Here is a 26,116-nt window from a genome sequence, read left to right as displayed (position 1 = left end):
GTTCCTAACGAGTTACATGACTTAGTAGATTTGATGTGGCCTTGCTTCGCCTCAGCAAATTGTGTGAAACGCCACAAAAACGCATATCCTGTCCAATTTTTAAGTGGTCAAACCAAACCTAAGTTGATTCTTTTTTTTTTTTTTTTTGTCTTTCCCTTCTTAGTTGAGGGTAGCCACGAGAAGGGCAGTTTGTTGCTGGGGCAACCCGTTGACCAATCGTACCGACCCGTGGCAGACAAATCGCTTTTGGAGATTACCGATGGGATAGTCATGATGTACAACCTTTGTGTACATCAGCAACTGGGAAAGGTATTTCAACGTTTGTCAGCTTCATCGATTATCTTTTGCAAGTCCCCGTTTTAAGCTTTGAGCAATGAAGTTTGTTCATTGCTTGTTCAAAGCTGTTTTTGTTGACTGTAAAAATCAACCCTAAATAATCCAGCCTGACACGGCCCGCATGCATAAAAGCCCAAACCAGCCCGAGCCGGATGGATTAACATAATTTGAGGGACCGAGCCCAAAATGAATACAAATTTTCACATTTTATTTGTGAGTAGGAAGGGTGATTTTAGTTGTCTCTTAGAACAACCACCCATGTTTTCCCTGCCACACGCCTGCGTTTTCTCTACTGGGTATGCGTTAACAATGCTCAACTCAGTTCAGAGCCCTTTGCGTCGATCTTTAATCTTACCGTACTTTTATTAGAACTGTTTGGAGCGGAAGACAATAGGTTTATGAAAATAGGGTGTGGGGAGTCTTGAAAGATACATCATGTTTGTCCCTGCAGGTTTTTTCCTTAGTTTTATTTGTCAGTGGAGCAAGAAAAAGTGTAAAAGTAAGGCCTGGCTCTAGAATTGTCAAACCCCAACTAGATTTAAAAAAAAAAAAAAAAAAAGAGTATATTCAAGCGCGACTATTCAATGTACTTGTACGCACATCGTAAACAGGCAATCTAAGGCTGCAATAATGACTTTTAGCCAGGAATTGGTAGCAGAGAGTAAGATACTTTTGAAATCCCGCACCCCACCTTTAAGTATAGTTAGCATTAGCACTATTTTTTAAAAATTATATACTGTAGCAGTTTTAATCAGGCTCACTTGGCTTGTTTATATTACTATACCGTGTTGCGCACTTTACTTTAAAAAGTAATTAGCTATAGTTTCTCACTATTTCTTCCAAACTGAATTACTCTATAGAAAAAGTAACTAGTTTCCAGGGAAGTAACTATTTCCCATAATTTAAAAAGACGTATGTCAAAGAATTTGAAATTTTCCGAGCAGTGTTCAAATCAGTTGAATAGAGAAGAACAGTCAGGGGGTTTTGTTAAAGAACCTTGTAATATTTATTGTACAGATTTATCTTACACTTGAAGTGCAACAAAAATAAACAGTAAATTATATCATGAAATAACACGGACATAAACAAGCACAAAAACATACGTAAAAACGTTCAAAAACATGTTCAAGCTCGCACAAAAAATTACGTGAACACGCTCCAAAATGTACGTAAAAACGCACCAAAGCGTATGTAAACCCTCCAAACCTACGTAAAACACATAAAACATATGTAAATACATACAAAAAACGTACGTAAATAGAGAAAAGGCAGGCGCGCGGCGAGGGAGGCGTTGTGGTTGTTGTTTTTAGAGACGAGCAAAATATATAAATTCTCTTCAGTATTGAAAACGATTTTACCACCAGGGACAGTATTCGCGTTCAGGAACAGTTTATATACATCACTAGAAATTTTGCTTGTAAAGTTTTTGAAACTATTAAGTAAGCAGGGTCTTGGCAATATAAATTTTATCTGGCAAATATTTCCTTCAATACAGCATTGCAGAGTGCATGTTATTTATGCAGATGTGTGGTGCTATTGACAGACACTTTTGACTCACGCGCAGATGGTGGTGGTCGCTGACGACGTCCTCGAGTACGCGGAAGCCCTCAAAGACACGGACGAGAAAATCGCTCGATGCCCATCAAGAGTAAGTGGACTGCAGGCCGTGCTCATGACTCCACCTTTCCTTTTCCATTTGCGGTGTGCTTGCTGTCACAGAGGTCAGACATTTTAGAAGAACTTCACAAGAGTCGGAAGGTTTTTGCGGAGAAGTTGAATCACCTCAGCAGGAGGCTAGCCTGGATTAATGCCACCATCTACTCAAAGGTTGGTGCTGTGTGTGTGTGTGTGTACATACGTGTTAGTGTTCCAGAAGAGAAGTTGGCCATGTTTTGCACACAGGAGAAGATGCTGGACGTGTACTGGTTGGAGCGTGTATGCATCAGCACTATCGAGCACGCCGACCGCACCGGTTCGCTGTTTGCCTTCATGCCCGAGTTTTACCTCAATGTGGCCATGTACGCCTATAGTGCCCTCAAGAACTACTTTAGTCCAACCAGCAGCATGGACCAGCTGCCAGGTAGCACACGCTCACCACCCGAGCATGCATTATTCAGGGATTGTACGGGTGCTTGAAATCATGGAAAATGCTTGAATTTTGTTTTGCTGGATATGAAGATGCTTACATTTTGGGTGAAGTGCTTGTAAATGCTTGAAATTTGTCCCATTGCCATGTTTCTTGACAGTCTGACTCTATATAGTAATAAACAAATAAAAATATTTTAAAATGAGGTGCAGGAAAATGACGCTGAAACGCCTGTTCTGGTGGCTTGTCATTATGGCATCGTCATGTGAAGCTACCTTCCTCTACTAGTCGCACCCTAGAGGACAGCTATATTTATAAAACAATTTATTTTGGCTCCCACACAGGTCCTTAGATTTTTTTTTTATAATTCTATTTTAACCAATTTAGACACAGATTCTCTGGGAAAAACACACAAAAAATATAAACTAAAATAGGTCAAACAAAAGCAAAAGATCTGCAGTCTCTTAAGATTAAAATATTATTAGTATAAATATTATTAAAATGAATCCAAGTTTGGCTCATTTTTCTGCTTTTTGTAAATGCAGTACTTTCGTTTTCTGTTTTGGTCTGTTTCAGACTTTGTTCGAGTGCATCTAAAAATTTTACGTACTAGCACGCGCAACAAAAGTAGTGCAACGATAATTTCAGCTAGAAGATAACGATAGCAAGTACAATAAGTTGTTTTGGTGCAACTCCTTTGCCTGTACATGTTTGGTGCCAATGTGCATTTTGGTCCAGTATTTTGTAAGCTGCTTTACCCAATTTTTTGTCCTCACAGGTTACGAAGAAACTTTGACTCGGCTGGCGGCCATTCTTGCCAAACACTTTGCTGATCCGCGCATCGTTGGAACAGGTGACGTGAACACACACAGTTCTGTTTAAACCAACTTTGTTCTCAACATGTGTAATGCTAAGAGTGCCCACCACTCTTTGGTGGGAGCACATGCGAATAAAAAAAGGTCAATCAAGCATTTTCTGATTTATTTACCCTCTTTTTGCACCATGATAGTTGCATGGCCACAGGAGTGTGCCCCAGTCGTTGAGCTATGGCTAAGCCAAGCCCCCTTTACTCACATTGACAAACATTTAACATTCTGTAAAGAGAGCTATGACAAGTGTCAAGGGGAAGACATTTGGCAGGAGGCAATTGATGCTTTTGGGGCCCAGCTAAATCACATATCCTCGCTAAAAAGGCCAGAACTATGCATTGGAGACTAATATTCATGATTTAATTGTTGAGAAGATCGATTAAAAGCTTCATCCATTCAAAGTTTAAGCTACATATTTTCCCAGGGAAAGCCTTTTTTCTCTCCATCATGGTGACAAAGTGTTGCCTCAAATACTATGTTGGCTTTACTTAGAACAGATGCAGACATCCTTATTAACTTAATCCACATTGAGTTGGTACTCTGGTCAACGCATAACTTTGACTAAAGATACTTTTCTCGATTTAGTCTTGGCTAAATCGGGTAAATATTACCTCTATTGCGAGCCTCTCAGGATACCTCGTATTAGATTTGCATGTACCCCATGCACACCGTTTGAGCATTTTAAGGTTTGAAATGTAAGAAGAAACACACAATATAAACTCGAAAACTGACATACTGCAATGCAATTGACTGGAAATGCCAGCAGAGCTTGTCCGTGTGTATGGAGTCTGGTATGCCCACTGTAATTGGCTCATCGTGTTTAAAACAGGGCTTAGCCATAGGTAAATTGCTAAAAAGGCTAGAGTGCATCTGATGGCATGATTAATGTGTAACCGTTTTGTCTGGTAGACATAAAGGACGCGTTGATGCAGGCACTGGCCAGTTACGTCTGTTATCCACAATCTCTTAAAGCGGTGGAGAAGATCCCCGAAGACCAGTAAGTTCTGTGCTCAGGCATTCGGATTCCGTCGTGTCGTTCACCAGTTTGTTTTGTTGTTGTGGTAAGGCTGGCCAAAAATCAATTTGGATAATTATTCCTTTATTTAAAATTGTAAAATCAAGGTTATGAAAGGTTATGGTGCATGTTATGATATGTTATACTATATTATATTAAATGTTAGGTATCTTTGCACAAGCAATGAGGTATACATTCTTCAAGATCTTAGGCCCGGGCCCAATTTCAGGCCTGGTTTGGGCTTAAAATGTCAATCATTAAGTCAAGCCGGTCGGGCTTCTCTCTCTCGATTTTTTTCCCCTTCATGGAAGATCTACACAGCATGCACTTACTTTTAATTAAGTAATTATTTAGATTAAAAAATGATTATCAAACTATCAGTTTAACTTCAAATAACTAAATCCAAATAAATTTTCCTCCCCGGTGTTGGGGTAAAAGACGTGCGGCTTCCTCCTCCCTCACGTCAGATGTCATTTCTGCTTCTTGCAAATAGTTTACAAGCTTGACAAACTTTAATTCTGCTTTTTTGCCAAATCTTTTACTACATGCAGCTTGTAATTTGCAGAATTTGATTTTCTTTCTGTGTTATTTTGTTCAGTTTGACTTTCGTTCGCTGCACGTCGCGGGATGTGCGCTCCAGTGCCAATCCGTTCATTTTGGTGCTGCACCCATGATTTGAGGGACTCTGCAATAAGTGAACCCCAATCTGTGTAGTTCAGCTGAAACGCACAGTTAGGCGCTGAAGTACGCACAGCCGGAGTAGAGCTTTGTGTTTCCTTTGGTGGAAAATTAAAGCTTCGGGTATACTTTTATCTCGTTAATCAAATCAAGTTAATCTGTTGGGTTTGGGTGGGTTTGGGTTTATATACCCATAACTCGGTCGGGTCAGGCTGATTTTTTTAGGCCCGATCTTACCTCTAACATTTATTTTAAAACTGATTTAAAATCATCTACTCTGTCTGAACTTTTTTTCCCAAAACAGATTTTTTTCTTGCAATAATACTTTCTTTAAATTTGTTTTGACGGTTGTGCAGTTTATTGTTTCATTAAGGTAATTGTGATTTTATCTTAGGGCAACATTTCCCAGTCATAAAGTTTGGTTGTGCTTATAGACGCATGGCCATGATGAAAAACTTGCTGGCCCCCTACGAGCAGAGACCTTGGGCACAGACCAATTGGATCCTAGTCCGGCTATGGAGGGTAAGGCCGAGCTTCCTTCTCGCCTTCCATTGTTTCTTGGATCTACAGCTGTCGACGGTCTGTTAGCCCATCCTCTGGTTGGGCTGGATGCAAATTTCTTACCTCAGAGTGAAACTTCCTTAATTTTTAAGTGCCAGACGTTTCTCTTAAATTGGAAGTCAATTTTCCGCACATTTATTGCCATTTTGACTCATTTTTGACTCTGTAGCTATATAGGCATAGGACACATAAAAATACATCTTGAACGCTCATCTTTCATTCAAAAAAAAAAGAATGGTTGAAGCTTTTACCATTGTTTAGTAAACAACAGTGAAACATACCTTAGTTTCCTAAAAATACTCATTTCCAAGAAAACCTCTGAGAAAAACGGCGTTTTATGAGAGGATGCATTTCAAGCTGAACTTTCATTTGTTAAATGGTCTGCATTTATATAGCGCTTTTCAAGTCAATGAAGACCTCCCAAAGCGTTTTACAATGTGCCTTATACTTACCCATTCACACACACACTCTCACTCCAATAGCGGCCATGCAGCCATGCAAGGCGCCGACCTGCTTATTGGGGGCATTTCAGTGCTTTATTTTATGTACATTTTTTTATGCCTACAATATCCAAACAATGCTTTCGATAAAAAACAATGCTTTCGATAAACACAAGGGCACTTTCCTTTAAAACTTTTATTTCATTGCAAGAACACTGAACCTTTCAGCTCCCCATGTTTCTGGTGAGGTGATCACATGATTCAGGTAATTTACTTTGTCATCTTTTTTAGAAAGAATAAAGCTTTGAAGCGTTAACAGTCTATGCTTATATCTTCGCTATTATCACTACACTACTCATACTCTGCATTTGGGCCGGGGCCTACACACTTCAATACTGTCTCATACCATGGATTAAGGAACGAAACTAGGCACTAAGTGTTGACAAATATTTGATCTCCCACCCTAACGCTGAACACTGGCTCCCCCCCAAAGTTGTGCACTGAGCCCCCTGCTTTTTACCCTCTACAGCTCCGACTGCTCACCGACCCACCCCACAAACACTATCATTAAGTTCACCGACGATACCACCTTGATCGGCCTCATCTCTGAAGGGGACGAGGCGGCATACAGGGATGAGGTGGAGTCACTTTCAACGTGGTGTTCGGAAAACTCATACTGATCAACACAAAAACAAAAGAACTGATACTGGACTTCAGAAGGAATGGCAGGATTCCAGAAGCACTCATCATAAAAGGAGACTGTGTAGAGAGAGTCCACTCCTTCAAATTTCTGGGTGTGCACATCTCCGACGACCTCTCCTGGTCTGCAAATACCAGAGCGGTGGTAGGGAAGGCCCAGCAGCGACTGCATTTCCTGAGAGTGCTCAGAAAAAAAATATCTAAAACAACAGCTGCAGGTGTCCTTTTACAAAGCCACAGTGGAGAGCATTCTAACATACTGCATTACGGTGTGGCATGCTGGGTGCACAGCAGCAGACAGGAAAACGCTACAGAGGGTCATCAAAACAGCCCAGAAAATCGTCAGTTGCTCTCTGCCCAGTCTGGAGGACATTGCCTGCTCTTGCTACCTCAGCAGAGCAGAAAACATCATCAAGGACTTTTCTCACCCCGACCACCACCTCTTCAACCTGCTGCCTTCCGGCAAGCGCTACAGGTCACACAAAGCAAAAACAAACAGACTCAGAGACAGTTTCTTCCCCACAGCCATTACCACCCTAAACAGACACCGCACAAAAAACTGAAAAACTCTTGCAAAAACACTACCTCACACGAATGTAAAATGGTACTCACGTCTATGTTATTGCACATGTTGACTGCACAATGTTTGTTTACTGCTCAAAACAGACACCGCACAAAAAAACTGAAAAACTTGCAAAAACACTCCCTCACACAAATGTAAAATGGTACTCATGTCTATGTTCTTGCACATGTTGACTGCACTATGTTTACTGCTCACCTTGCGCAGTGTGGACCAATTTTTTTTTTCTGCACTATGATGACTCTGTTTGCACCAATGCATATGTTGACTATTTTTTTTGCACTATGATGACTTTGCACCAAATGCAAAATCCCACAACCCTTATGATACCAACTGTATTACGATACCAACTGTATGTAACATCCTACATGCCGACATTTCTTGTGTAAATATCATGTAAATTATAACTATAGCCTTATTCTCCTTGTTTTATAACCTTATCTTCTCTGTTCCTTTATCTTCTTGGCTTTTTACCTCACTGTGAATGTGTGAAACTGGAGTGTCGTGCCGAATTTCTTTGACGCAATATGTTAATCCAGACTTCCTGTGCGGAGTTTGTATGTTCTCCCCGTGCTTGCGTGGGTTTCCTCCGGGCACTCCGGTTTCCTCCCACGTTCCAAAAACATGCATTTCAGGTGAATTGGCCGGTCCAAATTGTCCCTAGGTGTGAATGAGCGAATGAGTTGTCTGTCCCTGTGTGCCCTGCGATTGGCTGGCAACCAGTTCAGGGTGTCCCCTGCCCACTGCCCGGAGATGGCTGGGATGGGCTCCAGCCCCCCCGCGACCCTAATGAGGATAAGCGGTACGGCTGATGAGATGAGATGAGATGAATATGTTAATCCATTTTGTAACAATGACAATAAAGGTAGATTCTATTCTATTCTATTCTATTAAATCAACTCCTGACATGTAGTGGTGATTTATCATACTGTTATTCCCAAAGACTTGATACTAGCAGAAGAGATGTGCCAAAACTTTTGGAATATTTAAAAAAAAAAAAAAAAAACAAAAAAAAAACATATTTTTACATTTTGGTACTCAAAACGCAGTACTTCTGAAAACGTATCCATACGCTATGGCACTGAATGAGTTATAGGCTTCAAGATTAAACAAAGAGGGACAAAATATACTGTGTGCTTTCATTACAGACTGTTTCTAACAATAGTGGGTCTGTTGCAATTGATTTTGTACTTGATACATACTGGAAATTTTGGCCTAAAAGCCGCTACTTTTTTGCTACATTTTAAACACTGTGGCTTTAAATACGGTGCAGCTTATTGTTATTTTATCGCAGAGGCACGAAAGAAAATGCAAAAGGTATCACAGAGGTCATTACTCACCTTGGCTTACATCTCTTCAACCTGCTACCCTCTTGCAGGCGATACAAATCCATACGAGCCAAAACAAACAGACATAAAGACAGCTTCTTCCCTAATCGTGTCACAATACTTAACTCATACCTGCACTGAACTGTCATAGTTTGCACTAGTAATCATTTGAACTTCTTTGTCATATCACATAATCCGTATTTGCCTGTAAATAACCAATAATCTATATAAGAAAAAAAAAACATATATATATATATATATATATATATATATTTGTTACTGCTATCTCATTTGATGCCTCGTTAATTTTAACAAGGCGCCAAAAGGTTTTGGAGCCCTGAAGTGTTTTGTGGTGTGCTTGTGTTACAGGGCTGTGGTTTTGGCTATAGGTACACACGCCTTCCCCACCTCCTTAAGACCAAACCTGAGGATGCCAACCTGCCCAGTCTCCAAAGTAAGTGACACTCTTTTTAAAGCTATCGCTGCTTTGTGCGCCGATGCATCTGTTGTTTGTAACTAATTTTGTAGCTGGATAGGGGGGTATATAGTGGAACCTTGGTTCTCAACAATAATCCGTTCCAGAACCCTGTTCGAAAACCGATTTGTTCGATCACCGAAATCATTTTTCCCATTAAAAATAATGTAAATCCTTTTAATCCGTTCCAACACCCTGAATGTTTACCTTGAATGTTTAACATAAAAATAAAGCTGACCCAGGCTAATCGTACGTTCGCGTTATCGTAATCTTCCGTACGAAAGATTACGCTAACATGAACGTGTAAAAAATTTAAAAAAAGGATAATGAAAAGAATTATGAATAGGATTTCTTACCTTTGTGGTGGTCAGCAGAAGGTGCAGGTGGACAGTGGGGTATTCCCTAGCAAGATCAGACACTCGCACACCTTTATATTTTGCTATTATTTCTTTCTTAAATGCAATAGTTGTATGCACTACTTTTCTTTTTTCACCTGTAGCAACTTTGCTGCTTGCACTGACTTTCTTTGGATGCATAATTAGGGGCTAAAACACTTCCTACACCTGTATTAAAAGCAAAACGAAGCACGTCTGCACGCGATAACAGTTGGTCACGAAAAGAGTGACCTACACCCGTACTCCCCTCAGCATCGCACCCTAGCGTACGCACTCACGCATTACCGGCGTTCGAACTCCGACTTTTTGACCGAACAGCGAAGCAAGAATTTCTCAATTTTTGGTCGGACTCCGATTTGTTCGAACTGATAGGTGTTCGAAAACCGAGGTTCCACTGTATTTGTAGCAACATCATCTCCCTACACAGTTCTCGATCACCGCACTAAGTTCACCGCCTTGCAGTTCACACGTGATTTCTAAAAATACCACATTACTGTAACAACAGGGTTCCCCCAAGGTCTTAAAAACTTCAAAATGTCTTAATGAATTTTTTTTTTTTACTTGTCTTAAATTTAACTCTCGTTTGTCTTAAATTTTCCCTGTCTTATCTGTACGATAGAGCTTTTAACTGAATAATAAATCAACTAACAAAGGTTTATCTTAAAATAATTTTTAATTTTCTCCAACTTTATCGATCTCTGACTGATACATGTGTCGGTTGGAAAATCCAGATTTCCGCGTTTTCTGAAATTCAGCGTTATATTGGCGCTATACATACAATCAGTCTTGCTGTCGTTGTTGGATTAACTTTGTGACTGGAAAGTAAAGGTTTAGCCCATTCTGGCTGTACCAGAGAATAAGTGGGAAGGGTCACCCAGCTGACACCCGAACCAGTTGCAGCGGTGTGTTGCTCCGTCGTTGCGGACGGGGCCAGTTCACCCCCGCACACACAGTCACCCGCCTCCATGCCCACCCGCAGCCTAAGATGACCAGGAGCGTGCGGTTTCACTAGGCCCCCCGGGTCCATCGCATTCTGCTGCTTTCCCTGAAGAAAAACCGGAGCCTTGTGCTGGGTCCCATCCTCTTGCCTCAGCGCCTGGATCGGTCTATACCCTAATTCCAGGCCTAGGCGCGGCCAGTGCGGTCCGGCCGCCCTTGCAAACCAAACCAAACCAAACCTCTGAAATACCTTCCCTGCTTCTTTGGAACGCGATGGAGATTCATAGACCCTATTGTCATGAGTGGCATTTGCCCCTGGGGTCCGTCATGACTCTGCCAGATTAGGTGCGAGATTGGTCTTAAATTTCATTCCTGAAAAGGTCTTACAAAGTCTGTCTTAAATTTTAATGGAAAAATCCTAGGGGAACCCTGAACAAACAGAAATGTAAGTCTTGCGATATATTAAGGTTTTACCACAAACTTCGACTGGCTGGTTTCTTCCTCACCAAAGGCTCCCGTCCTGGGCGAGTGTAATAATTCTTAGTTTTGAGTTGTTTTGCAATTTGCAGTTATGCCTGACCTATGGGCTCACTGTTTTCCAGAGCCGTGTCCCTCGCTGCTTCTCCAGAGACACATGGCCCAGCTGCTGAGTACTGATAAAGACATGGCTGCTTCGTTTCTCAACAGCGTCCTCAATCAGCTGAACTGGGCTTTCTCTGAGTTCATTGGCATGATTCAGGAGGTACCAATGAACACGACACATCATCCATCCGGCCATTTTCTGATTTTTGCTGTCATTCTTCTTGCAGATCCAGCAGGCAGCTGAGCGGCCAGAAAGAAACTTTGTTGACACACGTCAGCTAAAGGTAACCATTGAATTGTTTATGAAATCATTATAAACAATTGGACACTGGTTTGTGGGCTGCTATCTTGTGTTGCCAGTCTTGTGAAACTGAATGCGTTTTTCACTCAAGACACTTTTCTCTGTGTGTGATTTACACCAATATCTCTTGGCTGAGGATAGCTTTTGTACCTTTTAATTTGAATCGTAATAATTAGCATTTCTTTGCACAAGGGATGGGGCAAACTTACCTTGAGATGAAGTCATTACCGACTGAGAGTACAGTGGGACCTCGGTTATTGCGGTTAATGGGGACCAAAACCACCCGCGATAAGTGAAAATCCGCGCACCTTTTATTATTTTTTAAAATTATTATTATTTTTTTAGACCCGGTTAATGGGGACCAAAACCACCCGCGAAAAGTGAAATTCTGCGAAGTATCGACGCCCCTTCAAAAATGCTTTAAAAAAAAAAAAACAGAACTTTTTTTTTGTTAATTATTTTATATTATTAATATTATTTTTTAGACCTTCGAAGCTCTGAACCCACGAACATGGAACCACAAAGTAGCGACGCCCCTTCAAAAATGCTTAAAAAAAAAAAAAAATTGTTTTTAAATTCTTTTATTTTATTATTATTTTTAAGGCCCGCGATGCTCTGAATCCGCGAACGTTGAAGTGCGAAGTAGCGAGGTCCCACTGTATATGTTTGTAACAACTATAAATCTACAAATAATAACACACGAAACATAATTGCAGTTGAAAAAATGGTTTTATTGTCATTATCAAAAAATAAAATGAAATTGGTGGACATTTGTCAAAGCATGCGCAGCTTCAAGTATGAGCCAAGAGCCCCTACTTACTTTAACACGAACGCCCTGTCCATCACTGTGATGTCTGGGCTTTATCACCTACCGATCCCCACACAGATATTGGAACATTTGGACACTTGCCACACCGTCATGGACTATAAAGCCCCCTAGATGTATGGCTGGTTGCGCGCTAGCTTCGGGTGTTAGCCTAGCGAAGCGGTAGGCCGGAAATGCTGCCGGCCCATCCCAGTTTTTTATCCGGAAACGTTGACTAGCATGCCTAAATCGTCTGACTGACAGCACATACAAGCCTATCGCAGTTACACCTGCCCAACACAGAGCATCCTCCCTAATCTGTCCTCGCTGTCTGCTGCCTATCAGAAACACTATGCACAATACGTTTATCAGTGATGATAAAGACAATTCAATTAAAAATCAAAGCAAAGGAGTTAACCAGCGATAGCCAAGGCGCAAAGTAGAGCAGGGTCTCTGTGCATGGTAAAAGTTCTTCTGTCAGCAGGCAAAAAGTAATGACAAGTCTAAGTTACAAACAAGAGCTCCCCATTGTGGATTAGTGTGTGTGCACAGTGTAGAAATTATTTGTAATGGAGAGGACCATGTTTCAAATAAAAATACAGGAAACATAGATATACTATAACAGGGGTAGGCAACTCAAAATTTAAAAGAGCCATATGACTACATTTAATGCAGCACATCCTGAGAAAAATGATGTACCACATGACTACTCTATTGTAGAATACCTCCATAAGTTTAGCGTCATAACAATATTAATGAATTACAGTACATTTCATTTATTTGATGAGATTTGTGAAATGCAATAAAGAAATCCAATTTTTGGTGTAATTTTCATTTTTAGGGTACTAGAAACAAAATGGAAAGTGCTTAGCATGCCCCTAATCTGCGCAACAAAAAAATGCAATTCAATTTACCATGCATTTTTAAAAACAAAATAGCAGCCTTTTGATAAGGGAAAGTAAATCAAATCATATTAGTGCAGTTTAAGTTTGATTTTTGTGCAAATGTCAAAGAAGTCAGTGCAAGGGTAAAACACAGCATCCTCCTCTTCCCTCTCTCTTTAAATACTAAAAGCAGCTATCCTCTGGCCTGAGGAACATAAGATAAATGATATCCACAAGTGTCTTCAAAATATTTCCTGACAAAAATCAGAAATAACTTACAAAATACGGCCACTTAGGTACTATAAAAGTGCTTGTGACAGCAATGTGCTCTTACCCGTTAAATGTGAATTCTGTGTTGAAATTTGTGGTGCAGAATTCAATTTTGACGCTGGCGCTTAAAAGGGGTGGAGGTTGCGCTCTGCTCAGATCTACCACAGGTAACATGGGGAAGAAAGAAAAAAAGCGAAGTAGCTAATTTGCCTCTCGTCTCATAGTTGCGTAGCAACACCTAGTGTTTGTTATGTAATATTTGTTCTACACATTTTTAGAGCGTTGGAAAACGTTAGTTTGTGTCTTGTTTGTTCTCTACAGAAATCATGTTAAAAAAAATATATATTTTCCTCCTCCATTTTGTTAAATTTGTAAACATTTTTGGAAAAGTGCCAGGGAGCCACTCCACAGCGCTTAGAGAGCCACATGACCTGCAGGTTGCCGACCCCGGGACAATGAAAACTTTAGTTTAAAAATGACTTGATCATGGGTGATATTCCCCAACATTGCAGTATTTCAAATTTGTTGTCTTCCGTCTGTTGTGTGTTCAAAAAGAAAAAAAGCACAATAAAAAATAAGTTGTAAAACAATGTCTGATGGCCTATGAAACATGTTTTGGTGTTGCAGGTGTGCGCCACTTGTTTTGACCTATCAGTCAGCCTGCTCAGGGTCCTGGAGATGACGGTCACGCTGGTGCCGGAGATCTTCCTGGACTGGTCGCGTCCGTCTGCTGAGCTGCTGTTGCGCCGCTTGGCTCAGGTGAGCCCCTACCCCACGGTCGCTGCCGCAGAGGTACTTTGGCCAAGTTGTGAACGTGTGGTTGTGGTCCACTATAGTTGCTGAATCAGGTGTTAAATCGAGTAACGGCCGAGAAAAATCTCTTTGACCGCGTGGTGAACCTACGACTGCCAGGTAGACTCATGAAACCTGACGTGCATAGTGCACGTGTTGTTTCCTTGACTATTGTTGCTATTTTGTGTTTGAGGTTTGGAGAGCGTAGACCACTATCCAATTCTGGTGGCTGTAACTGGTATCCTTGTGAGACTTCTTGTTGATGGCGACCGGCACGGGTGAGTCACATGGACTCTGTTTCTTTATTTTTTTTATTTTTAATTGAGCTGTATTGCATATGTCAGTACCATGAGCAAACATTCTCAGGGGCATGAGTTTTCCTTTAATAATACGATAACGTCAACGGTCTGTGTAAAAAGTACCATATTTTCTGGACTATAAGTCTCTCCAGAGTTTGCCGCACCAGCAAAAAAAAAAATACATGATTAATTTTATTATGTTTTCAGGTCAGGTCAGGAAAATGCTTGAATTTTGAAGTGCTTGAAAATGAATGCTTGAAATTGTTGCAAATGCCATGTTTCTTGGCCGTCTGACGATGAACCATGCAATAATTTAAGATTTATTTTATTTTTATTTTTTTTAAAAGGGAAATGATGCCAACACGCCTGCTCTGGTGGCTTGTCATTATTCTGTTGTCATGTGAAGCATCACCGCCGCCTACTGGACACATCCAAGACAGCTCTGTTTAGAAAACCGGCTCTTTTGGCTCAGCTCCCTAACGCTTTTAAGATTATTTTTTAATTGATATATTAATAATAATAAAACATTATGCACCAAATTATTTTGTAGTCATTTCACATGTTTTCCTGGGGATCACTGAAAAACAAGTGAAATATACATTAAAATATTTGCAGATCTAGAAAAGAAATATAAATTACAAAGCAAATTTACAATGAAGAAAATAGTATTTGACACTGGTGTTTGAACACAAGTATTTGAACAGCAGCCCATTCTTTTTTTCAGGTGTTTGAAAACAAGTATTTGAACACCTGAGAAAATGTTAATATTTGGTACAGTAGCCTTTGTTTGCTATTACAGAGGTCAAACGTTTCCTGTAGTCTTTCACCAGATTTGCACACACTGCAGGAGGGATCTTGGCCCACTCCTCCACACAGATATTCTGTAGATCAGTCAGGTTTCTGGGCTGTCGCTAAGAAACACGAAGTTTGCGCTCCCTCCAAAGATTTTCGATTGGGTTCAGATCTGGAGACTGGCTGGGCCATACTTGAACCTTTTAATGCTTCTTACGAGGCCACTCCTTGGTTTTCCTGGCTGTGTGCTTCGGGTCGTTGTTGTGTTGGAAGACCCGGCCACGACCCATCTTCAATGCTCTGACTGAGGGAAGGAGGTTGTTCAGCAAAATCTCACAATATACGGCCCCAGTCATCCCCTCTTTAATGCAGTGCACTCGTCCTGTCCCATGTGCAGAAAAACACCCCCAAAGCATGATTCTACCACCCCCCCATGCATGGTGTTCTTCGGATTGTACCGTATTTTCCGCACTATAAGGCGCACCTAAAAGCCTTTATTTTTTTCAAAAGCTGACCATGCGCCTTATAATACAGTGCGCCTTATTTATGGATCAATTTTAAAATTGCAAAGTTTTCCAACTAACTTGCAGCCGCCGACTAGATTTTCCCCCGAACGCCAAGTAGTACGCGGTGTATGCTGGGATTTATTTACCGGCGTTTCATTGGCTAACCAATGTGTCAATCGTCATTTGAATCGATCACTATTGGCTAAAGTTATTCGGAGGTCAAGTGGCGGATCCTTTTTATCATTTACAGGCTGGCATTGGCTTGAACGGCAAACAAAGCCTGCAATTGGCCGAAAAAGATGTGTCAATCATCATTTGAATCGATCACTATTGGCTAAAGTTATTCGGAGGTCAAGGGGCGGATCCTTTTTATCATTTCCAGGCTGGCATTGGCTTGAACGGCAAACAAAGCCTGGAATTGGCCGAAAAAGATGTGTCAATCATCATTTGAATCGATCACTATTGGCTAAAGTTATTCGGAGGTCAAGGGGCGGATCCTTTTTATCATTTACAGGCTGGCATTGGCTTAAACGGCAAACAAAGCCTGCAATTGGCCAAAAAAGATGTGTCAATCATCATTTGAATCGATCACTATTGGCTAAAGTTATTCGGAGGTCAAGGGGCGGATCCTTTTTATCATTTACAGCAGGGGTCGGGAACCTATGGCTCGCGAGCCATATATGGCTCTTTCTATGAGTTTCTGTGGCTCAGAGACCAATTTGATTGCATGCAAAATTTCTCCATCTTGTTCAAAACCGGGATTGTCTATCCTATTCAGGTACACGTAAAACCAAACCAAAGCTAAATGCGAAGGAAACACTTCGCAGTATATATAGGGCACGTTTTTCACTACAATTTACAGTCAAGGTGTCACACAAAAAAAGGGGGGGAAAAAAATCGTTTTGGCTGTACAACGCTAAAGAATCCTTTATTTAAAAGTTCACTATATAATCTGTGTTCAGTGTTCAGATACTTTATGATGAATCCACAGAACTGTAAATACGCCAAAACACCGGAAGAGAACTTAGTCATTTGATTGGGTGAGTGGGAGGGATGGGTGGAGCTATGCAAAAAGTACAAGCATTCCCTCCCATCTCTCGCCAAAGGTAAGCACATAAGGCTCCCTATTCTCAGAATGTTGTGACGTTTTTACAAAATAAATGCTTGCATCTGGTTTTGAAACCAATATGTATGAAAAAAAGGGTCAAAAGGAGTTTAACCGATCTTGAGTAATTGCAAGAAAGAGACAAGTTTAAAGTGGTCTGTTGAATTTGGGACAGGGGCTCTGGCATTATTCTCTTTTCATAATTTTTATCAAATCATCAAAAATAAATGTGCTGAAGACTAAGCTTTTGTCTGGGGCGCGGGTTTAGCAATTTAGTAAATTTGTCTCATAATATATGGTGTGGCTCTTTCCCAAAATAAAATTAATATTTTTTGCTTTTATGGCTCTTTGAGTCAAAAAGGTTCCCGACCCCTGATTTACAGGCTGGCATTGGCTTGAACGGCAAACAAAGCCTGCAATTGGCCGAAAAAGATGAATGTGTATAGCATGTGGCTGACTGCATAGAGAAAGCATTTTTTTCTATTCTGTATTTGTAAATATTGTATTCTCTTGGATATACTACCCTCACGGATATAAGAGGACATTGGCTGCACATTATTATGAACACAACGACTTCGGTGAGCTACTCCGGGTTTTATATTGTCCCTGTATCTTGTTTCAGACTGAACTCGATGTTTCTGTGATAAGAGGTGCAGATAATGGATGGAATGGAGTGTCTATTTTTAAATTAAACTCAATTCCAAGTGTTTATTGTCATATGCACAGTAAAGTTGCGAGCGAAAAAGAAAATAGATACAAAGGAACGGTTGGCATTTCTTGAATCCCAAGACTTTAACCTTCCGAATGATGGAACGATGCATTTGAGTGACATCGTACGGACACCGCATCCGCACATGTTCTCTTTGCAAGCTTTCGGAATGTTAAGGGGGTAATAAGTTGGACTGAACTATCTGACTGTTTTGTCGACGTTCCCATTGTAGCGCCTTATAATCCGGTGCGTCTTATGTATGTCAAAAATAGGACCAAAAACTATCTTTCAGGGTGCGCCCTATAACCCCGAACGCCTTATAGTGCGGAAAATACGGTACTCTTCATTCGTCTTCCTCCTAACGCACTTAGTGGAATTATGACCAAAAAAAGTTCAGTTTTCGTCTCATCTGACCACAAAACTTTCTCCCATGAATCCTCTGCTCTGTATCATCCAAATGGTCATATGCAAACTTAAGACGGGCCTTGACATGTGCTGGTTTAAGCAGGGGAATCTTTCATGCCATGCATGATTTCAAATCATGACGTCTTAGTGCGTTACCTACAGTAACCTTGGAAACGGTCGTCCCAGCTCTTTTCAGGTCATTGACCAGCTCCTGTCGCGTAGTTCTGGGCTGATTCCTAACCTTTTTTAGAATCATTGAGACCCCACCAGGTGATATCTTGCATAGGGCTCCACTCCAATTGAGATTTACCATCGTGTTTAGCTTCTTCCGTTTCCTAATGATTGCTCCAACAGTAGACCTTTTTTCACCAAGCTGCTTGGCAATTACTCTGTAGCCCTTTCAGCCTTGTGGAGGTGTACAATTTTGTTTCTGGTATCTTTGGACAGCTCTTTGGTCTCGGCCATGTTACAAGTTAGTCTTACTTGGATGCTGCTGGAAATGTGAATTTCCCTTCGGGGATGAACAAAGTATCTATCTATCTATCTATCTATCTATCTACTGATTGTACGTGGTAGACAGGTGTCCGTATGCAGCTAACAACCTCAAATAGGTGCATCTGATTCAAAATAATACATGGAGTGCTGGAGGACTTCTAATGGGCGGACTAACGGATCTTTCAGGGTCAGAATTCTAGATGATACCCAGGTGTTAATACTTATTTGCAACTGTATCTCACAAATCGTGCATTGTGATTTCTGGATTTTTCTTTTTAGTTTATCTCTCTCACAGTGGATATGCACCTACAATGACATTTTCAGACCCCCCATGATATCTAAGTGGGAGAAAAAGCAAAAAAGCAGAGTGATCAAATATTTATTTTCTTCATTGTAGCTTTTTACCCACTGAACAGATTTGAAGTCAAACAATGGCATAAAATCCCTAAAAATACAAAACAAGATAAAAATTTAAAAATAACTCTTCAGTTCTATAAATGAATGATAAAATACAGAAAAAACAACTTTTTACAATTCCATTTCAGCCAACTTAGACGCAGATCCCCTGAAAAACACGCTATAAATATATAAATAAAAGTCAAATTAAGTCATGTTTATTTGTATAGCCCTTAATCACAAAGAGTCTCAAAAGGCTGCACAGACCACAGATTATTGCAAACCACAGACTATTATGACACCATTACCTGATCTAAAACCTACATGAGGGCAAATAATACACAGATATGGTCAACATAAAATATAGGTTATTCATATGCTATAAAATAGAAGTGTGTTTTAAGCTAAAGACCTGGCGTCTCTAAGATTAAAAGATAGAATGCGCTTTTCTTTGGAGTAATCAATATAATTAAAAAGAGTCCAAATTTAGCTATTTTTCCTGCTTTTTTAGGTACAATACATTGTTTTGTCCTCCGTAAAGAGCCCTTTCAGTGTTTGTAAACAAGTGTAGCATTTTAAAGCTGCACGTGCTTTGTAAAATCAGAATGGCAGAACTCATGTCAGTTTACAGCAGCCCATCAACACAAAAAGATCGTAGATCATAGTTTTGAACATCTTAAAATAGCACAAAATATGTGCTGCAGCAAGGTAGCAACTTTATTTTGGACATCAACGTCAACCAAAAATAAACGTTCTTTTGATTGGCAATGGAGTTCTTTGTTTGAATGTACTGGAAAAATTGGCCTTCAAAGTGCTTGAAAAATGCTTGAATCTGGCGATGAAAATGTTGTACGAACCCTGTAAAGAAGGAAAAAAAAACATATAAATCCTGTTGCTTGTCAGGATGCGCCGTGCAGCGTGCGTGCTGCTATCGGACCCGTGCTTCCAGCTTCATTCAATCCAGCACTTACTCAGTGAGGCTGGCGAGCCATCAGGACCTGGGCCCACCATGCGCATTTCTTCCTTCTCCAATACCCCTGCAACACTTCCTGCTGGCCCCCCAGAACGCAGACATTTCTCCTTCAACGCGTGTGAGTTGTTGAAAGAAATACTCTTTTTTTAATTTTTTTTTTGCTGTCCTTGGCTAGTTTTTTTTTTTTTGCTTTTTGTGGTTTGCAGACAGCGAATACATCAGCAAGGAGGAGAAGCTGAAGGTTGAAAGTATGCTGGTTTTCCTCGCCAGAGAATCACAGCAGGCGGCCACCAGCACACAGGTCAATAGAAGACTAGGATACGTTAGCGCGCTGTGGCAGCCTGCTAACTAGCGTGGCTTCGTGGCAGCCATGTCGGTCTAGTCAACGTCCCTGTTAATGCAATGGATGTATATTGAAAACAGATCACAACATTTTACAAGCGAAATTAATGTGGGTAACGTTTTTGTCAATGTCAACACGTGCTGTTTCAGAGAATTATTTTTTTAAAAAAAGTTTCTTTTTTTCTCAAACAAAAAATTTAGTGAAACAACAATTTATAAACAATGATACATTAGGTTACAAGCAACTGCACTGAAATTTTAAAACACTATATGAAACTCTATGAAAAAAAACATTTTACAATTCAAAATCAGTGTTAAGGGGATATTTAAAGACTTTCTTTTTGAAACTTGTGTCATTATTTTTTAAAACGTTTTTTTTATTGTGCTAATTCAATAAATGATTACCGTATTTTCCGCACTATAAGGCGCACCTAAAAGCCTTAATTTTTTTCAAAAGCTGACCATGCGCCTTATAATACAGTGCGCCTTATATATGGCTCAATATTAAATTGCAAGGTCTCGCAACTTACGCAACAGCCGCCGACTCGATTTTCCCCCGAACGTGGAGTAGTCCGCGGTGTATGCTGGGATTTATATACCGGCGTTTCATTGGCTAACCAATGTGTCAATCATCATTTGAAACGATCGCTATTGGCTAAAGTTTTTCGGAGCCTCGGATTGGCTAGAGGGCCAATACAAACCCTGCAATTGGCCGAAAAAGATGTGTCAATCATCCGTTAAATCGATCGCTATTGGCTGAAGTTATTCGGAGCCTCGGATAGGCTAAAGGGCCAAAAAAAAACCTGCAATTGGCCGAAAAAGATGACTGAATAGCAAGCTTGCTAAACTACGCCATAAAGAAACATGTTTCATTAGTCTGTATTTGTAAACATTTTACTCTCCTGGATTTACTACACTCACGGTTGTAAGAAGACCATGATTGCGTATCATTGTTGAACGTGAGAACTTAGGTGAGCTATGCGGCTTTATATTTTCCCGGTATCTTGTTTTAGAACGATCTTGATGTTGCTGTGATGAGTTGAGTGAATTAAACTCAATTCCAAGTGTTTATTGTCATATGCACAGTAAAGTTGCGAGCGAAAAAGAAAATAGAAACGGTTGGCATTTCTTGAATCCCAAGACTTTAACCTTCCGAATGATATTTGAAATTATGCATTTGAGTGACATCGTACGGACACCGCCATCCGCACGTGTCTACGACACGTATTTGCTTCTTTGCAAGCTTTGGGAATGTTAAGGGGGTAATCAGTTTGACTGAATCATCTGACTGTTTTGTCGACGTTCCCATTGTAGCGCCTTATAATCCGGCGCGCCTTATCTATGGAAGATATAGGACCAAAAACTATTTTTTGGGGGTGCGCCCTATAACCCGGTGCGCCCTATAGTGCGGAAAATACGGTAACCATATATACTAATATATATACATACAGTGAAGAAAAAAAAAATTATATATATATATATATATATATATATATATATATATATATATATACACAGTGAAGAAAATAAGTATTTGAACACCCTGCTATTTGGCTTTTTCTCCCACTTAGAAATCATTGAGGGGTCTGAAATTTTCATTAGAGGTGCATGTCTACTGTGAGAGAGATGAAATATAAATAAAAATCCAGAAATCACAATGCATGATTTTTTAAACCATTGATTTATGTGATACAGCTGCAAATAACTATCTGAGCACCTGTGTAATCATCCAGAATTCTGACACAGAAAAATCCATTAGAAGTCCACCTGCGCTCTATGTATCATCCTAAATCAGATGCACCTGTTTAAGGTTGTTGGCTGCATAAAGACACCTGTCCACCCCATAAAATCATTAAGACTTTTAACTTGTAACATGACAAAGACCAAAGAGCTGTCCAAAGACGCCGTAGATAAAATTGTACACCTCCACAACGCTGGAAAGGGCTACGGACCAATTGCCTAGCGGCTTGGTGAAAAAAGGTCCACTGTTGGAGTAATCATTAGAAAATGGAAGAAGCTAAACACGACTGTCAATCTCAATTGGATTGGAGCCCCATTCAAGTGGGGTCTCAATGATTCTAAGAAAGGTGAGGAATCAGCCCGGAACTACACGACAGGAGTTGGTCAATGACCTGAAAAGAGCTGGGACGACCGTTTCCAAGGTTTCTGTAGGTAATACACTAAGACGTCATGATTTGAAATCATGCATGGCACAAAAGATTCCCCTGCTTAAACCAGCACATGTTAAGGCCTGTCATAAGTTTGCGTATGACCATTTGGATGGGCTGGTGGAGTCATGGGAGAAAGTTTTGTAGTCAGATATTATCATTCATTTTTCTTATGTTCAAATACTTATTTGCAGCTATATCACACGAATAAATCTTTTAAAAAATCATGCATTTTGATTTTGGGATGAAATTTGAAAATTTCAGACCCCTCCATGATTTCTAAGTGGAAAAAATGGCAAATTAGCAGTGTGTTCAAATAATTATTTTCTTCACTGTGATATATATATATAAATATGAAATATATATATACACAACCATATTTAGTCAATCACTAGTCTAGGCTAAAAAAAAAAAAAAGAATCTTGTATGAAAAATATAAAAAAAAATCCAATGTTAAAGTTATTCATCTAGTTTAATGTCTTCTGAAGTGACCATATACAGTGTGGTCACTTGCTACATGAATAGTTGAAACTAAAATGGCTCTAGAAACCCATTTGACAAGGTTTTTTGTAAATGAATGGAATTGAGTCTGGCGATGTGGTGCAGCCTTATATTTTACAAACATTGAAAAAATGTAAGCCACCAAGAGGTCGTGGTTGTCAATGCCAAATTGGGTGTTCTGAATGTGCTTCCCAAGTGAAAAGACATCTTTTGTGCCTCTAGTATTTTACCACAGCTTGTGCAAAGCAAATTTTACTGATTTGGTATTCAGGTTTCAAACTGCTAGCTTCGCACGAAGCCAAGTAACTACTGAAGCTTCTTTTTGTGTGTGTTGGACCAGTATAGCCTGGCGGCGCTCATCATTTTCCAGGCGTTCCAGGCCATTTTTTTGGGGGGGTAGGGGTTTACTCCCCCACTTGAAACACAGGGTTCGTACAGGTGCTTGAATTTTAATAATGCGTTTTCAAGATTTTTAATGTGTTTACATTTTGGGTGAAGTGCTTACAAATTCTTGAAATCGTTTACATGTTTCTTAGCAGTCTGACTCGATAGACCACACTTTAAATGAAGAAAGAAGTCTGCTTAAAAATGATGCCAATCCTTCTCACCTGTTGCTTCGCTTTGCCATTGCATTTCTTCTTCCCTCGCTATGAAAACATTGATAAAATTGCCGGTAAGCAAAGGAAGACTGTTTACCATACTCGTTTCTGTTCTGAGTTTTTTTTTTAAAGGGAATATTGAGATTTCAGGGCAGCTGATGCATTTTTTGAGGGGTGACCTATGTTGGTGTGTTGTAGTTTGCAGGTTGAATTACATATTTGTATGCGGCTGGCATTAGTTTGTATGGCGTTGTCACGTGAACCATCATCGGCCCTTAGCACCAACCTTTTGAGATTAGGGGCAGATTTTATCAAACACTCTATTTTTATGCGCAAATATTAAATATTTAAAAAAAAAACGAACAAAAAAAATCTATGTTTGTTTAAAACCGAAAGTGGCAAATTTTTACCTAAAGAAATTGTTTGTAATACTCTATCGAGATTTTTTGTTTACATTTTAAAGAGCAGTAGATTAAAAAAAATAATAATGATAATGTTATTTTTAAGGGGCAAAATGCAATTGTCTAATGCAGGGGTCAGCGACCTTTTCGGTATGGAGTGCCACTTTCAAATTTCCTTGTAAATCAGTGTGCCACACCAAGATTAATGACTCGCACAATATTTTTTTTTATATCCAACAGAGCTGTAATTTTACACCAGTCCAAATACACAACATGGATATACATTGAAATAGTAAAACTGACCAATTTTGTCTTCCACTATCCTTGTTCATCAACAAACTAAAAAAATAATGTGAGCAACATGTGGAAAGGCCTGTAGACATCCATGACTTCAACCATTCTTCATCAACAATGAACTACAATCAAAAGCTACCATACCATTCATCAATAAAATCTTATTTCAAAAACTATCAAAACTTGAAACACACACATTAGGACTTTTTATCCAGGAGTTAGCAGGGGGGGGGGGATTCTGGCAGGCATTTTACCTGCCAAAATCTGACTCCCCTGCTAATATGGACCCTGTTTGAGATATAGACTTGTGACTTCTTGGGTAACAAAAGCAACACTGAGTTGGCCCCCATACACACGTGCAACTGTGTAGAGTAAATTATGCGATGACAGTTCTACCTAGCCGATGTGTCGCAACACCTGTCGTTGGGAGTCATGACATAAATATGCACAGTGATTTTGAAGAGCTTCAGAACGTTTCTCATTATATAACTATTATTAATAATAATAGTAGTAATAAAACAAACTAGATTTGTCGAACACCTATTCAGTAACACATCACAAAGAGGAGGTATTCCTCTGTAGTTGGATCCCAAAGCCAAAAAAACATAATAGGTTTGAAGTGCGTCTTACTTTCCAAACAGTATAGGCAGGGAAGTCTGATTTTAAATGTAAAACAAAAAAACAATTTGTTTACACCGCGGGATCCAGTGCAACCAGGGTTTCATGCACAATAAAATACATTATGGCTATTATAGTACATCAAATAAAAGCTGTTTGTGTACAATTTGTTGTGATTGTGGGTATCATAGGGTACATTGATTTGTCTCCGGTGTTGGTGACTTTTTCTTCCGCGTTAACAAACTCATTTTGTAGAATACGATCACGCTTTATTGTTTTAATAAACGCGTTAAATGGACTACGATCGCTTAATTGTTTTAAATATCTCGCTTTATTGTTTTAATAAACTTATTATATAGAATGCGATCGCTTTTGTCGGAAGCGCAGCAGAATGCTCGTTCACGCGAGGGGGGGAGGGGGATTTACACATTGGACACAGCGCATTTTAATGTATCCGCAGGGGGAGTCAGATTTACACATTGGACACAGCGCATTTTAATGTTCGCCTTTTCAGACTCGTCCTTGAATTCGTGTTCATGTTTCGTCTCATAATGACGTTTAACACTTGACGTGCGAGCTACAATGCTCTTGAGGCATAATGCACAAACAGCACGGTCATTTTTTGCACAAAGCCCCATTCGTCTGTCCACGCTGGCTGGAAAGAATGAGATTTTTCCGCTCGAGGAGCAGTCATGATTTGGCTGTCGCGATTCGTTCATTTAACGCGCGCCGGTGTTTCTGTGGGAAGGTTAAAACAGATCTCTCCTCCTCTGCAAGGCACCGCGCAGACACACGCTCACCGTAAAGCCGCTAAACAATGAGAGCGCGCAATGAAAATGTCTAAATTTCAGGTATAAATGCGCATTTAAAAAAATCCTTATTACTGTGCTGTGCGCTCGCTTGCCACTGGTTAACCCCTCGCGTGCCGGTGGCGACCCATGGTCTAATGCGTAAAGCGGTAGTGATGGCAGGTATGCAACGTTAGTTTTGGGATTAAAAGTAATAATGATAATTAGTCAATTATTATTGTTAACATTATAGTTTTCTTTTCTTATATTAATGGTACTAGGGAATTTGGAAAATTGCCTTGGAAAGTGATCAAAAAGTGCTGTAATTCGTCCATTAAAAAGAGTGTACAAACTCTGGAAAAAGATAATACTGGTTTCCATGGTTAGCAGGCAGAGGGGAGAAGCCTCCTGATCTGATTCAGGGTAAATAAGTGAAAATAAATACAAGGTAGTGCTTAGAGACTGGCCTGCAATAAAAGTGCAATGAAAAAAATTGTATTATTGCAATGAAATAATGAATAATGCAATGAAAAGTAGTGCAATAACTTTTAGAGCAGGGGTTTCAAACTCATTTTAGCTTGGGGCCCACATGGTAGGAAAAAAAACTCTGACGGGGGCCGGATTAGAAGATTAAAGAGAAAAAAAAGACACGGAAAGGAAGGGAGATAGAAATACAGAAATCTGAGGTTG

At 40.0% G+C, this 26,116-nt stretch overlaps 2 protein-coding genes across 2 annotated transcripts in view; one reads left to right on the top strand and one right to left on the bottom strand.

Moving 5' to 3' along the window:
- Positions 1 to 26,116, top strand: part of rnf123 (ring finger protein 123) — an 89,492-nt gene that overhangs the window by 56,399 nt on the left and 6,977 nt on the right. The window contains exons 24-38 of the mRNA XM_088337411.1: positions 164 to 309; positions 1,901 to 1,984; positions 2,056 to 2,163; positions 2,239 to 2,416; positions 3,201 to 3,275; positions 4,201 to 4,288; positions 5,419 to 5,506; positions 8,962 to 9,046; positions 11,004 to 11,143; positions 11,211 to 11,267; positions 13,871 to 14,002; positions 14,080 to 14,155; positions 14,229 to 14,313; positions 19,646 to 19,833; positions 19,922 to 20,016. Of these exons, the coding sequence (XP_088193537.1) occupies positions 164 to 309; positions 1,901 to 1,984; positions 2,056 to 2,163; positions 2,239 to 2,416; positions 3,201 to 3,275; positions 4,201 to 4,288; positions 5,419 to 5,506; positions 8,962 to 9,046; positions 11,004 to 11,143; positions 11,211 to 11,267; positions 13,871 to 14,002; positions 14,080 to 14,155; positions 14,229 to 14,313; positions 19,646 to 19,833; positions 19,922 to 20,016 (1,625 nt within the window). The remainder of the gene's footprint in view (positions 1 to 163; positions 310 to 1,900; positions 1,985 to 2,055; positions 2,164 to 2,238; positions 2,417 to 3,200; positions 3,276 to 4,200; positions 4,289 to 5,418; positions 5,507 to 8,961; positions 9,047 to 11,003; positions 11,144 to 11,210; positions 11,268 to 13,870; positions 14,003 to 14,079; positions 14,156 to 14,228; positions 14,314 to 19,645; positions 19,834 to 19,921; positions 20,017 to 26,116) is intronic.
- nicn1 (nicolin 1) overlaps positions 19,212 to 26,116 on the bottom strand; it is a 43,099-nt gene continuing 36,194 nt past the window's right edge. The window contains exon 7 of the mRNA XM_088337416.1: positions 19,212 to 19,600. Coding sequence (XP_088193542.1) covers positions 19,478 to 19,600 — 123 coding nt within the window. The 3' untranslated portion in view covers positions 19,212 to 19,477. The remainder of the gene's footprint in view (positions 19,601 to 26,116) is intronic.

This window comes from Urocampus carinirostris, chromosome 6 (assembly GCF_059441175.1).
Source record: "Urocampus carinirostris isolate Australia breed hairy pipefish chromosome 6, RoL_Ucar_1.0, whole genome shotgun sequence".
In the NCBI taxonomy this organism is placed as follows: domain Eukaryota; kingdom Metazoa; phylum Chordata; class Actinopteri; order Syngnathiformes; family Syngnathidae; genus Urocampus; species Urocampus carinirostris.
The sequence above is the reverse complement of the archived record's forward strand: the minus strand, read 5'-3'. Positions and strand labels throughout refer to the sequence as shown.